The sequence below is a fragment of the Oryx dammah genome, unplaced genomic scaffold (genome assembly GCF_014754425.2).
Source record: "Oryx dammah isolate SB20612 unplaced genomic scaffold, SCBI_Odam_1.1 HiC_scaffold_29, whole genome shotgun sequence".
Classification (NCBI taxonomy): Eukaryota; Metazoa; Chordata; class Mammalia; order Artiodactyla; family Bovidae; genus Oryx; species Oryx dammah.
In genome coordinates this window covers 55,690,611-55,705,237 of record NW_024070213.1, presented here as the reverse complement: position 1 = coordinate 55,705,237, position 14,627 = coordinate 55,690,611, and the positions used below count along the sequence as shown (strand labels likewise).

General features: G+C 41.4%; 1 protein-coding gene and 2 non-coding genes across 7 annotated transcripts in view; all 3 read left to right on the top strand.

Moving 5' to 3' along the window:
- The first annotated feature begins 307 nt into the window (after window positions 1–307).
- TRNAW-CCA lies at window positions 308–379 on the top strand. The gene has a single exon. It is a non-coding gene; the product is annotated as a tRNA-Trp (tRNA).
- Window positions 380–7,314: 6,935 nt separating this feature from the next.
- The window catches only part of TMPO (thymopoietin), a 31,398-nt gene continuing 24,085 nt past the window's right edge, over window positions 7,315–14,627 (top strand). For all 5 annotated transcript variants that reach the window (XM_040234938.1, XM_040234937.1, XM_040234936.1 and 2 more), the window contains exon 1: window positions 7,315–10,222. In XM_040234938.1, the coding sequence (XP_040090872.1) occupies window positions 9,944–10,222 (279 nt within the window). In that variant the 5' untranslated portion in view covers window positions 7,315–9,943. The remainder of the gene's footprint in view (window positions 10,223–14,627) is intronic.
- On the top strand, window positions 14,155–14,226 carry TRNAY-AUA. Its single transcript has one exon. It is a non-coding gene; the product is annotated as a tRNA-Tyr (tRNA).

Genomic DNA, 14,627 nt, shown 5'->3' with positions numbered 1-14,627 from the left:
GAGAGGGTAGAGAGGGCCGAGGCTCCGCCCCTAACCAGGCGGATTGGAACGGAAACCGCTTACAGAAGGGGAAGGACCGGTTTCCTTTTACCCCGGAGACTCCACTAAACGAGAAACTCCATTATCCCGCGTCTGTTAACCCCATCCTAGCCTAGGTAGAGGGCTAGCTATGAGGAAAATCTTGCAGCTAAAGGAATCAGTCTCCGATGGAGAAGCAAGGAAAGAATGGAAGGAAAGGCGAGGCGCTCCCGGAAGAGACGCCATTTTGCCGGAGTCCTAAGAAACTGCACGAGCCACAGCCCAGCAGGACCTCGTGGCGCAACGGTAGCGCGTCTGACTCCAGATCAGAAGGCTGCGTGTTCGAATCACGTCGGGGTCATGGCCTTTTACTTTTAGGCCTTCTGGTTTCTATGAACTAGATGTATTCAAGCTAGATGTGTTCCCGCCATTTTCTGGAAATGCCTTTCATTGCAGGATTAAATCTTCCTTGTTCAAATGTTATCCCAGTAATCCTTAGTCTGCAGAAAGACAAAGATCACCTTAGTCTGCCAAAAGACAAGGATCACCTTAAAGGTGGTGGTTTTGGTCTTTTTTTTTTTTTTCACTGTTGAGCCTTGTGAATTCTCTGTCATTGAACATTCATAATGCATAGTGGTGTGGCTGTTACTGTTGTGCATTAGTGGGCATATTAGTTGATGGTGGTCCGTAACAAGGTACGTACAGTACATAAACCGTACAAGCTGTTTTTCCAAAAACAATTTTGACCTGTTTGCTTTCGGAAAGCAAGTCCAACAAGGTACAATTTCTAACACTGTGCAATAGTTTACATCAACATGTGCATGCTGTACACTCTTACAGGTGAAACTGTGGCACACGGAATAGTGACTAACCCAAGACCCTGAACCTGGTGAATGACTCTTGATCCCAGTCTTCACTATCTTCTATTAAAAGTTGAAACAAACTATTGAAAAAACTGCCTAGAAGCCGTTGGCCCTAAGTGATACCAATGCATCTTTTATTTTTTTCACCAACTAATGCAAGTAGTAATAAATTAGGTACCACTTTCAACTATTAGTCTCATAGCAGGAAGAAAAGCTTACTCATTCACCTTTGTAAGTTCCAGGACTCTTAGTACTGAATAGTGCCTTAAAGGCATGTGTCAAATATTTGTTGTACAAAAAGTGAATGGCAAGACTATGAGAAATTATTAGTTTTGGAGTTTTTTAATTGGGTATATTCCATGCAAGTCCCTGAGTTTTCTTGCTCAGTATTTTGAATATGGCAAATACTAATTTCTTACACTTCAGCCTATTCTAGCATTGGACATCATGTTTTTGTGTGGTTCTTTGCTTTCTTTTTTGGTTGGATTGAGATTAGATCATACATTTCAACAGATGTTTATGGACCACTGATACTGCAGTGAACACTGAGGAAAAGATTACACCCAGTAAAAGTGTTTTTTTGAGCAGCAGAAAAAAAGATACCTTAAGTACCCAAACACCATAATATATTGGCGTGAGTGGCATGAACAGAGTGGTGTGAGGGTGCTAAAATATGGCCATTAGGTAGTTCAGAAAGTCTTCATAGAGGAAGACCTTGAAAAATGATGAACGCTTCTGTGTGACTTTAAGGCATTCCATCCAGTGGACATATGTGAATGCCTTCCAAGAGTCAAGCACTGTCACTTAATACCCCTGGGATCTGACGTCTTCCAACTGTAAAAGTTGAGGTTTATATGTATTAGCTTCCTGGGGCTGCCACAGCAAAATACTGCAGACTGGGTAGCTTTTAAACAACAGAAATTTATTTTCTGACAGTTCTGAAGGCTAGAAGTCCAAGATCAAAGTGACAGCACAGCTGGTTTCTTCTGAAGCCTGTCCTTTGCTCATAGATGACCACTTTCTTGCTATGTCTTCATATGGTCTTTCCTGCATACACATACATCCCTAGTATCTCTGTATGTGTCCAAGTTTCCTCTTTCAGGACACCAATCAGATCGAATTAGGGCCCATTCATGGCTTCATTTAACTGAATCACTTCTTAAAAGGACTTACCTCGGAAATACAGCCACATTTTGAGGTACCAAGGGATTAGGGCTTCAATATATGAATGAAATCAGGGAACACAATTCAGCCCATAATGGAAGTAATGGTCATTTTTTTCCCCTGGCAACTTTGCATATGCAGCATAACAAGACACTTAATCTTAGCTGGGACTAAGGATGGTACCTCATTTGTACAAAATTATACTCTTGTGAGGCAGACAGAGCAGTTTGTATTACCTTGTAAATCATTTTATTTGGCAGTCCCAGCAAACTAATACAACTTCTTTGGAGAACTACTATTAATAGTTATTCATTATTGCTGGAGAGGAAGAGAGAAGTAAAGCTATAAAGGTAAACAGGAGTCAGATCACCCAGGACCTTTTGTGCTATTCTAACTAATTTAGATTTTATTCTGCAAGCAATGCAGAGCTATTATTTTAGAATGTGACAAGGTCAGCTATGGCTTTACAAAGAACGTGAAAAATAGCCTAAAACTGCTGTTGCTGGACCAGCATCCTGGAAACAAATTAAAAATGTAAAATTTCAGGCCCCACTGCAGACTCATAGACTCAGAAAACTCTGTGGGTGGGCCTACCAACCTGAGTTTTAACCAGGCCTTCCAGGTGATTCTGATGCAAGCTAAAATGTGAGAATCACGGGCCTAAAGAGCAAGGCTGGACTGGAGGCCCCACTTACCTCACAGAGTAAAGAGAGTCACATAAGATAAAATACACAGGGCTTCCTTGGTGGCTCAGTGGTAAAGAACCTGCCCATCAATGCAGGAGAGGTAAGTTTGATCCCTCATCCAGGAATATCCTACCTGCCGAGGAGCAACTAGGCCTGTGGCCACAACTACTGAGCCTTTTTGCCATAGAGCCAGGAAACCGCAACTACTGAGCCCACGTGCCACAGATGCTGATGCCCACACACCCTAGAACCTGTGCTCTGCAACAAAGAAGCCACCACAATGAAAAGCCTGTGCACTGCAACTAGAGAGTAGCCCAAGCAACAACAAAAACCAGCACAGTCAGAAACAAAAAAATATTTTAAAAAATAAAATACATAAAAGTGCCTTCGATGTTGTAAAGTTCACTAATATATATTGTTGTTTAGTTGCTAAGTCATGTCTGACTCTTTGGAAACCCCTTCATTAATATTTGTATCAGCGTCTGCCTGCAATGCGGGAGACCTGGGTTCGATCCCTGGGTTGGGAAGATCCCCTGGAGAAGGAAATAGCAACCCACTCCAATATTCTTGCCTGAAGAATCCCATGGACAGAGCAGCCTGGTGGGCTACAGTCCACGGGGTCACAAAAAGTAACTAACTGGAGAAGGAAATGGCAACCCACTCCAGTGTTCTTGCCTGGAGAATCCCAGGGACGGGGGAGCCTGGTGGGCTGCCGTCTATGGGGTGGGGTCGCACAGAGTCGAACACGACTGAAGCAACTTAGCAGCATTAGTAATAATTCTATAACTCTAAAATAGTCACTTTACATGTTTTAGCTTCTTTCCCAAGGCCGAACATTTGTACTCTTTCACAATGGCCCATTTTACTAACTTGATGTCACTGTGAAATAACCCAAAATCCAACATGTCATTTAAACTTCTACAATCATTATATAGGAATGATATAAGGAAAAAGGATCTGGAATACATAAATTGATATTTGAATTCTCAAATTCTGACACTTAATGGCTCTGTGATTTTGTTCTATTTCATTAACAACTTTCCAGTCTATCATGTATTCTTACAAACGGATTTATCCCCAGTACAGAATGCTCTGAGCATTTGTTTCACCCATTTAATAAGATAGCTTTCCCTTTTGAATTATTTTTAATCAGTTACTTAGGACTGATGTACTTGGAGGAACTGATAAAATGGAGCCTTTGGAAATGAAAACTAAAAAACAGGTTGTGAATTCTGATAAGACAAGTGATTTCCCAATTTCTCATACTAATTCAAAGTAGCTATGCTTATAAATCATAAGTAGTTATGATTACAAAATACAAAAATAGTTATTATGAAATTATATGTGTTCACTGTAGAAACAGAGAAAAACATAAGAAAAATCATCTGTTCCCATCCTAGAAGATACGACTATGAACATTCTGGTCTATACTCATTTAGTCCATTTAAATATACATATATCCATACACATCTCAGTTCTTCATAAAACTGAGATCTTACTCTAATATGGGTCTCTTTTTCTTTTCGTATTTTATTTACAGCTGTGTTATAAACATTTTCTCATATTCTTAGATAAATGTCATGTAGTATTTCATCATCTACTCTGTTTCAGGTGACATCCTTAAATTCACAACCAAGTCCTATACAAAACAGGGTAATGAAAAATAAAAAAGTCACCTGTATATTAATAACATTAAGAACTCCAGAAAGGGAAATGAAGTGTTTCCAATTGTTTTAGGAAAAAAAAAAAATTTTGTAAGAGTTTTCTGACAAAGTAATTGCATTAAGTCTGTGGATTCACATAGAAATATCTTTCCATTGTTTCCCAAAGCTTTGGGTATCAGAGCTGTAACATTAAAAAAAAAAAAAAATTTTTTTTAAACCTACTACCTGTTTTGACATAAAAGATCATTAAAAATTCTTTTACATTGGATGAGTGTAACACAAGGTAAAAAATCGAGTCTCTTTTTTAAATTCAGAAATTTCACAGGAGATGACTGAAAGCATCAAGTCCTTGAGGAGAGAAGGCCAAGACCCACAGTACAACTGATAGAATTCACTCTGATAGGACACCACTTCAATTTAAACAAGAAAGATGCAAAAGAAAATGTGCGCAGACTTGACTGTCTGAAGTTGAGGCATTCCCCACAGATGGTTTTTATGTTCTCAATTATGAGGCAAGATCACCAGCTAGCTAAAAATTGGGACAAGTTGGAGGAAGGGATGTGAATAATTTGAGGAGAGAGGTGAAAGTATGAATGGTTAATATACAGAGAGTGTTAAGTGCTCCTGTGAGGTCTGAGGTCATGAATTAAAACCAGCTGGGGTATGATTTTTTTTTTCCAGCAATCTTGGGTGCAAGTAATGAGAAAGTTTGTTCCAAAGAGGTTCAGTCCAAGCAAGGCTCCAAGTTCCTCCAAGCAAGAGACACTGGAGTGAGAGAGTTGAAAATGTTTGCCAAAGAGTGATTGTTAAGGATTGATCAGGGAATCTCAATCAGTTGAGTTGGAATGATTAAATGATGGCAGAAGCAGGAAAAATAGACTTTTTTTTTTAAGTATTGGGGTTAATGAATTGGAAGTCAGCGAGAATATGACAAATGAGCTGAGTAAAAGGGGCTACTTATTGACCATTGGGATACTTGAAATTGAGATTTATTGAGTTATTGATGACAGGGTTCAGAGTCGTATCACTGGAGTGGATGGATGAGATGGAGTAGAGGAACAAGTCATTGGAGATGAAGAGGTCAAAGACCTAAGAGGCTCAGTGTTGGTGTTACATGGGTCATGTTGAATTCACACAGAATGCAGACAAAACCTAGAGCAAGGAGCAATGGTCTAATTTCTGAGGTCTAATTTTAGCTGTAAAGATGATAAAGGGGTATTTGGCCAGATGATATGAACTTCAAATGTTTTTGAAGGAGGAAAGAGGAGAAATAGTTTGTAACAAGTCATTAGGAACAAAGGGGCCAAACTCTGTAGCCCAACGTCTTGGCCTTAAGGTACACAGAGTATGAGAAAAATAAATAAATAACCTATTGATAGCACCCTACTTCAGAGCTCTACAGTATAGTTAAAAAAGCAAAATTACCTTAGTCACTAAAAACAGTAGTGCTAAAAAAAAATAAAAATAAAAAATAAAAACAGTAGTGCTGGGGATATACCTGGATGCATCTAGGCTAATTCCAAGTCTGAATTTCATAACTCACGGCTTTGGGGATGATGTAGAAAGGTAGTCTGACACCTTATGACATCAACCACATTTCTGGAGAAATGTAGAATCTGCAAATAACCTCCTGTTGATAGTACCCAGTGATGAGAAAAGGAGAGATAATTAATGAAAGGGAATGAAAATTATGTTTCGCTCAGAGAACATTGATTTCAGGCACCTAGAATGCAGTTCTTTCTGAATTATATCTTTAATGTTGGCCTATAGGGTATAGATGGAGAAGGAAATGGCAACCCATTCCAGTATTCTTGCCTGGAGAATTTCATGGCCAGAGGAGCCTGGTGGTCCACAGTCCACGGGGTTGCAAGGAGTCGGACACGACTGAGTGACTAACACAACATAGGGTAAAGTATTGTCTATTTAAAAGAACTTTCAGGTTTGATGCATGAGACAGGGTGCTCAGGGCTGGTACACTGGGATGACCCTGGGGGATGGGATGGAGGGAGGTGGAAGGGGGTTGCTGGATGAACACATGTGCACCTGTGACTGATTCATGTCACTGTTTGGCAAAAACCACTACACTATTGTAAAGTAATTAGCCTACAATTAAAATAGTTTTTTTTAAAAAAAGAACTTTCAGAAGACATACAGATGGCCAACATACACGTGAAAATGTGTTCAGTATCACCAATCACTGGGGCTTCTCAGGTGGCTCAGTGGTAGAGCATTCTCCTGCCAATGCAGGAGCCGAAAGAGATGCAGGTTCGGTCCCTGAGTGGGGAAAATACGCTGGACTAGGAAATGAGAACCCACTCCAGTATTCTTACCTGGAAAATTCCATGGACAGAGGAGCCTGGTGGGCTACAGTCCATGGGGTCACAAAAGAGTCGGTTGCAACTGAGCACATACACATCACTAATCGTTAAGAGAAATACAAATCAAAACCACAGTGAGATAACACCTCACACCTGTCAAAATGGCTATTATCAAAAAGAAAAGTATTGGTGAGGACGTGATTAAAGGGAATCCTCATGCACTATTGATAGGAATGTAAATAGATGCAGCCACCACGGAAACAGTATGCAGGTTCCACAAAAAATTAAAAATAGAACTACCATATGATCTAGCAATTCCACTACCTGAAAACAATGGGGGAAAAAAGCACCCCTATGTTTACTGCAGCATCATTCACAACACGGAAGATACGTAAGCAAACCAAGTGTCCATCCAGAGATGAATGGATAAAGAAAATGTGATATACATTGATACAGACACACATTCACACACAAACACACACTCTCTCTCTCACAGGAATACTTAGCCATAAAAAAGAATGAAATCTTGCCATTTATAGCAACATGGATGGACCTGGGAGGTATTATGCTAAGTAAAATGTTAGACAAAAACAAATACCATATATTTCACTTTTATGTGGAATCTGAAAAACAAAACAAAGGAGTAAACAAAAGAGAAACAGACTCTCAGATACAGAGAACTGGTGGTTGCCAGAGGGGAAGGCAATTAAGAGGTACAAACTCCCAACTATAAGATAAATCATGGAGGATGTAATGTGCACATAAGTTAACAGTAAAAAATATTTTACCAACTTTGTACAGTGATCATTTCTTAATGTATAAAAATATAGAATCACTATGTTGTACACTTGAAATTAGTAATATTGTATAGTAATCAAAAAAATAAGACAACTTTCAGATTCAACAGGTGATTTTTTTTTTTTTTTTTTGGCTTGTGGTAAAAGGGAGGATTAAACTGCCTGGAAATTTTCTAGTACAAAGGCCCTATGGAAAAAAAGCAGAGTAGCATCCTGCTAGCTTTCCCATATGGCCCTCTGATTCCATCATTGTATTTGCATAGTTTACGTAGGTTTTTATTTTCATGTGTCAGTCAGTGATGCCGCCTCCTCTGAGAAAGCACGTCAGGATCCACTAGATACCAGAGCCTGGAGATCCTTCTATGATCTACCCTCCTCAGATCAAATCTAGCCCTGGTAACTCTGACCCTTTCAAAACAAAACCTACCTTTTAAAACCTGTAAGTACAGTCAGGCCAAGAGCCAAACCCTTCAACTAGTAAGGTAAACACTTAACAGGATAATCTGCTAATTTAAGTAGGGTAGAATAAACCCATTAACTGTGGCCTTGCAGAGATTATACTCAGGACCTTTGCTCGGCACATTTTAAAGACTCTACGGAAAGAAATAACTGAACTGTGGGAAGGCACACCGCAGACTGTAGTCTCATCCCACACTCACTGAGTACGTTTGTGGGGTTACCAGTCACTGCAAAATCATGGTCGTTTGCCTGTCAGCTCAGTTCACCCTCTGAAGATAAGACACTTGTTTCTGTACTCAACGAAGCTGGTGGTAGGGGTTGAGGTAAATTTTACACTGCGATCTAAAAATCTTCGAAACACCTTGCTAATTAAAAAACAATTTTGAATTTGCATTCCTGATCTTAATATTGCTCAAATATATGTAAATTTTAAAAATTTTTAGAAAATAATTAGTAAAATTGTCTCTAGGTTAGAAATAATGTCTCCATTTCAACAAAGTAAAATAGCTTGATTCATAGGAAACATTTTTGGTGAAGGTTCTTTAAATTTACAAGAACTTAACCATGAAGAAATCAGATAAATTTTCTTTTTAGAGGAGCTTATAAAGCATAGTCTGGAGGTCAGAATTTGGGAAATGATTAAGACAACCTAATTCTAAGATCACCTTTCTCTTCTTGAAACATATATAAATTGGTAAGGTAGACATGTATTTGTTATCAATGGTATTTGTTTTCAAGAAGACATTTTTAACAAATTTCTGAGACTCCACCAGGTTTTACTTGGATCCTTAATATGGCTCTGATTAGTGTTTCCGGCCTAATTATAAAATCACTAGGCTTCCCCTAAGATTAAAATCTAGAATGCACCTATCTCAGTAATCTTAAATTGCCTATTAAGGCATTTCTAAATCATTTCATTTCGCTGCATTATTAAGCATTTAGGTTTAAGTTATGGTTTAAGATACTCACGGGTGGAGGGCTCCAACCCATAGACAGCTCTCAACAAAAATGCAGTTGAGCCCAAAAAGCTAAATGAAATTCTTTAGGAATGCCCCAACCTTCTTTAGGTTAAGAGGCAAGTGCAGTATTTGGCAATACAATTTAGTCACAAATTCAACGGCAGGTTAAAGTGCCCTGTAGTCGAGCTCTGGTTTTTCCTAAATTTCAGGAACAAAAGAAGCGTTCGCAAGCAGACAGGGATTGAACTCCCGCTCTCCCCCCTAGTAAATCAAATCGAGGAAGATAAGCGTCCACGAGCACCCCTCGCTTCTTTTCTTTCCCTTCAGGGCTAGCGTTTGGGGAGGAAAGGCTGCGGCTCTTCTTCGTTGAACCAAGGTCCCGGGATTGAGACAGGCCCAGCCCCCAGGTCCTCGCAGCTGCCCTGAAATTCGGCCCGTTAGCGGCGACTGACCCCGGAGAGAAAAACATCTTCTCCAGCAGGGGGAGAGGAAACGGAGCACAAAAAGCAGTGCGACTTGTCCCTTACCGCCGTCTAAGGGTAGGGAAAAAGGAAACAGAAATGGGCCAGACTCAAGGGCTCCCGCCCGAGCGGCTTTTAAACTGCGTTTCCACCACCACCTCTCGTAGGGCGCCGCGGCTAATGGAACCCGCGCGAGGCGTCCCGCCAATCACCGCCGCGCTTCCTCCGGCCGCAGGCCAATGGCGGCGCGCCTTCTTGGGGCGTGGGCGAAGAGAATCCTCTCCCCTGGCCGTGGTGTGTGGGCTGGGGTTGGTGCGGACTCCTGGCTTGGCCGCACTGGGCCGCACTTGGCCTGCAGGGGCTTTTGTGTCCGCCTTTGGCTTGGCTTTGTGTGCGCGGGTTTCCGCTGGGCTTCGAGGCGCCAGTCCCGGCCGGGAGCCGTGAGGCTCGGAGGCGGGAACGCGGCCCCCCCCCCCCCCACCGCGGGCGAGGAGCGAGCGCGCCGGCGTGAGCGGAGGGTGTGAGGGCTGCGGGGAAGGGGATTCGCCGCCGAGATGCCGGAGTTCCTGGAAGACCCCTCGGTCCTGACGAAAGAGAAGTTGAAGAGTGAGTTGGTCGCCAACAATGTGACGCTCCCGGCCGGGGAGCAGCGCAAAGATGTGTATGTGCAGCTCTACCTGCAGCACCTCACGGCGCGCAACCGGCCGCCGCTCGCCACCAGCGCCAACAGCAAGGGGCCCCCGGACTTCTCCAGCGACGAGGAGCGCGAGCCTACCCCGGTTCTCGGCTCCGGGGCCGCCGTCGCGGGCCGCAGCCGCGCCGCCGTCGGCAGGGTAAGGACGCCCGGCCGGGGCCACAAAGGCGGGCGTTGAGCAGTGGGCGCCCCCTCGGGCCTCGGCGGCGGGATAGGCACCCCACCCGCCCAGGGGGGCTGGCCTCTGGGTCTGCGGACGCCCGACTCGGCCTCTTGGCCTCGGGCTCTGAGAGGGGAGGGGCCGGAGCGGAGAGCCCCGAAGTTGGGGCCGCGGGGCGCGCGTCTTGGCCGTGGTGTGTCGTGGGCTGTGAAGTTAGCTTTGCCCTCGGGTTGCGCGCGGACGGGTCGGTGTCCCTGCACCCCCGGCCGTCGGGAGCGGGTAGTGAGACCGGGACTTCCCAGCCCTTTTTGAAAAGCCCTGAGAAGGGTTAGCTCGAAACGGCTACAGGTTACGCTCGAGCGTTTTCCCGCTTTATTAACCGAAATGACTGGTGAGCGGATCTCAGAGCGCTCCCTGGAGGGCAATTTGTGACATGCTGATATCTAACCAAAATTTTAAATAAAGAAATTCCCGCCTTTTTATGTTTCTTTGCATAAGGAGGGCTTTTTGAACGGCCTGTGTTTTTCCTGTTGGGGTTACTCCTTTCTAGCACCAGACTGTTTTTTGGCGGGGCAGCATTACTCTAAATTCAGCGAACTTTGAAAAATGTATCTTTGAAAGACTATCAGAGACGCTCAAATATTTGAAAATTCTAGGTACTAATGGTTTGGGAAGGTTGGTTGTTTTGGTGTATTTACATGAAGAAAGGAGAGCCTTTGGAATTAGGAGAAATGTTTATTTCGTGACATTCTGCTTTGTTGGTGTTGCAGTTTGAAATATTTAATCCCGAATTCAGATTGGCTCCAGCAAATGCGCATTTTGTTTGAGAATAGTTTGGGTTTTGTTCGGTGGGTTTTTATGTGCTGTTTTGTTAGTATTAATAAGCCTGGTTGTCACTTCAAATCATGATAGGATATGGTTAAAACTGATTGGTGTAAAGTATAGTGCTTTGTAAAACATTAAAAGTGGAGTTTGGAGTTGTTGGTACTGATTAAGGACTGCTTCTTTCAAAGTTATTTTAACTTTAGTTTTAAAACCAGTGTGTTTTCTGGACTACCTATATGGAAATGAAGGAAAGATATAATTGACACATGTAGATTTAATTAAATTTTAAGCCTGGGCTTTAGAGAAATTGAAAATCTTATGTCTTAAATCAGTATTTTGCATATGGTAGTGCCAAATAAATATTGGTTTGATACATAAAATTCAATCTCAACATTGTTTCTGATGACTTATTTTTGTGGATTTGAAAAAAGCCACTGTATTTCATAAGAAGAAATTTATTTTTGAAATAAAGAATATCCCTTACCTGTTTTTCCCCAGCCCCTCAGAAAACAAAAGTAATATTTTAGTAAACATTTGGTTGAAAAATGAAATATTTTCCATTTAAATCAGCACTTTTTTTTCTTAACCTTATATAGACTCCTATGTTGGTCTTCTGTGCAAATGTATCATTCTTGAATCGTGGAAGTATTTGGTTGTATATGTGTGATAGGATTATTTCCTCTTATTCTGATGATGATGTGTTGTCAACAGAAACAACCATCTCAGTTTTGATGTTTTTTCTCCAACTTTAGAAGAGAGTATGTCCCAATGTCACCTGTGTTTGGGGCATAAGAAGACCTGAATGTAAAAATTTTTAATTTCATCTCAGTTATCCAACATTGTTGAGTTCCTATGATGGGCTCTTAACTACAAGAGTTTGTTTCCTGTAGACCTACCAACCACTGTAATTAATTTCTTGGATTAGCTCAGTAAATTACCAACTTTATCCAAATTAGTCAGCACAGTGCAAATAAATAGACTTCCCAGGTAAGCTCAGTGGTAAAGAATCCGCCTGCCAGTGCAGGCAACACTGGAGACTAAGATTCTGTCCTTGGGTGGGGAAGATGCCCCTGGAGGAGGAAATGGCAACCAACTCCAGTATTCTTGCCTGAAGAATCCCATGGACAGGCTGCCAGGCAGGCTGCACAGTCCATAAGGTCGAAGAGAGTCAGAAGCGGCTGAGCACACACACACATGCAGATAAACCGAGTGAAATAAAGTAACTTTTTAAAAGAACCTTTGTCCAGTACTGTGTATCTCAATTACTGTTTCAGTCGTTATAGAGAACAACTGTATCATAGACATAGCTGTAAGTTTTCTCTACCTCGTGCATTTAAAACTCAGAAATGTGTACCCTGGGTTTGACTCAATGGTATCAACAACTTGAGAAGGTTAACAGTGGTAGTTGGTTAGCAACATCATTTTCTGTTTTAAAGCACATTAAGTAAAAAATGAGTTCTATTTTAACGGAGGGGTCTGGTTGATTTTTTTATTAGGCATAGGAAAAACATATATTGAATTTATAAGAATACTGTATGCTATTTACAATCGGTATATGAAATTATTCTCCTTTTTTATACAGTTATTCCTCTTGTATATACAGTGTTTACGTTCCAGTCATTTTTAGCCCTATGTGTAATAGTATAGAGTCAGGTGTTTTTTGTTTGTATTTTTTTTAATTTTTGGCCCCACCCTGCAGCATGTGAGACCTGAGTTCCCCAACCAGGGATCCAGCTGGTAGCCCCTGAATTGGAAGGCAGAGTCTTAACTCCTTGACCCACTGGGGAAGTCCTTAGAGTCACATTTCTTAAAAGAATATTTATAACTTAGGAGAAAGCCAAATTTAGTGGTGAATTTTTTAACATTTTAAAACAAACATTAATGTGGATTTGGCCAAGGACATAGTGTATACCTTCGATTTTAATATGGGTTTATGTGGAATATGTTTAATTAAAGGAGTTGTTTCATTTCAGCCACTGCCATGAGCAGGTTCACTTGGTGTGATAGGACAGAATGTTTACATGTTCAGAATTTCGTTTTTGTTTTTAGTTTTCTTTTTTCTAAGTTTTCTGTGTCATCCATCTTGATGATAACCAGTATTTTGTGGTGATGGAATTACTGATATTTTTGACAAAAATAAACATTTACAGAGGTGATGGTCTGCCTTTCAGTTTCAGGGTGTAAAACATTGTAGCTATTCAGGATCCAGGAGAGCATGGCATTTCTGAATAGTCTAATCTGTTGAATTATGAATTCTTAACAAATACTTAATGACATGGAGCAGAACAGTGAGGAGTATGTTATATAGTAAATGTTAAATCATAAATGGACCACCTACAGTGAGGTGTTAAGGGTACAGGCTTCTGATTCAGAATTACAGATTCAAATCCCAGGTCTGCCCTTATTCAGACGATCTCAAACAAAGAACAGTGCCTATCAGATGCTCAATTTTCATCTGAAATAGGAGTAATCTAATAACTATTTAGATTGAGGATTACATGAGCTTGCATTTGTGAAGGCATGTAGTACTCAGCAACTACAGCACATGATAGCTGTTACAACATGGGATTTCTGAATGTTGTTGCCTTTAATGCCAGAGCAATACAGTTTTACCATAATACATTCAGAATTGGATGAGATAAGTTTGTGAAAGTGATGTATACAAAGTCTGCTCAGGTGTTACCATATAACTTAGTATGCAGATTGCTTGAGTTAGCTAAACAACTTTGGGCTTCAGTTTCCTTTCTTGTAAAGTGGAAGTATCTATTGCGTAGGATATTTAGGATTCAGTAAGTTGGGCTTCCCTTGTGGCTCAGACAGTAAAAAAATCCACCTACAATGCAGGAGACCTAGGTTTGATCCCTGGGTTGTGAAGATCCTCTGGAGAAGGGAAAGGCTACCCACTCCAGTATTCTGGCCTGGAGAATTCCAGGGATTACTAGAGAGTCCATGGGGTCGCAAAGAGTCGGACTCAACTGAATGACTTTCAGTTTCTTTCAAGTTAATACGTAAGGCACTTAGAACACAATTTGGTATATAAATGCTCAGTAGAATCTGTTTTTTAGTAATAATGTTATATTAATACTTCCCGGGTGGCTCAGACGGTTAAGTGTCTGCCTATAATGCGGGAGACCCAGGTTCGATCCCTGCCTCGGGAAGATCCTCTGGAGAAGGAAATGGCAACCCACTCGAGTACTCTTGCCTGGAAAATCCCATGAAGAGAGGAGCGTGGTAGGCTGCAGTCCATGGGGTCGCAAAGGGTTGGACACGACTGAGCGACTTCATTTTCACTTTTCAGCATCTTTGCTGGTAATGGTAGAGATTTAAATGAGTGGCTCATTAGGTGATACCATAGAACTTTTGGATTTTAAAGTTGAAAAAAAAGTTAGAGATCGTCTGGTAGTTGGGAAGAAACTAGAGAGTGGTGCCTGGCACCTAATTGGTACTTGATATTTTTGACCAAAGGAAACAGATTACATATTTACTTAAAGGAACAAAGCTCGTTGGAGGCAGAAATCGGTGCAGGTAATGATTCCTTCTTCCTGGTTGAAACTGCTGG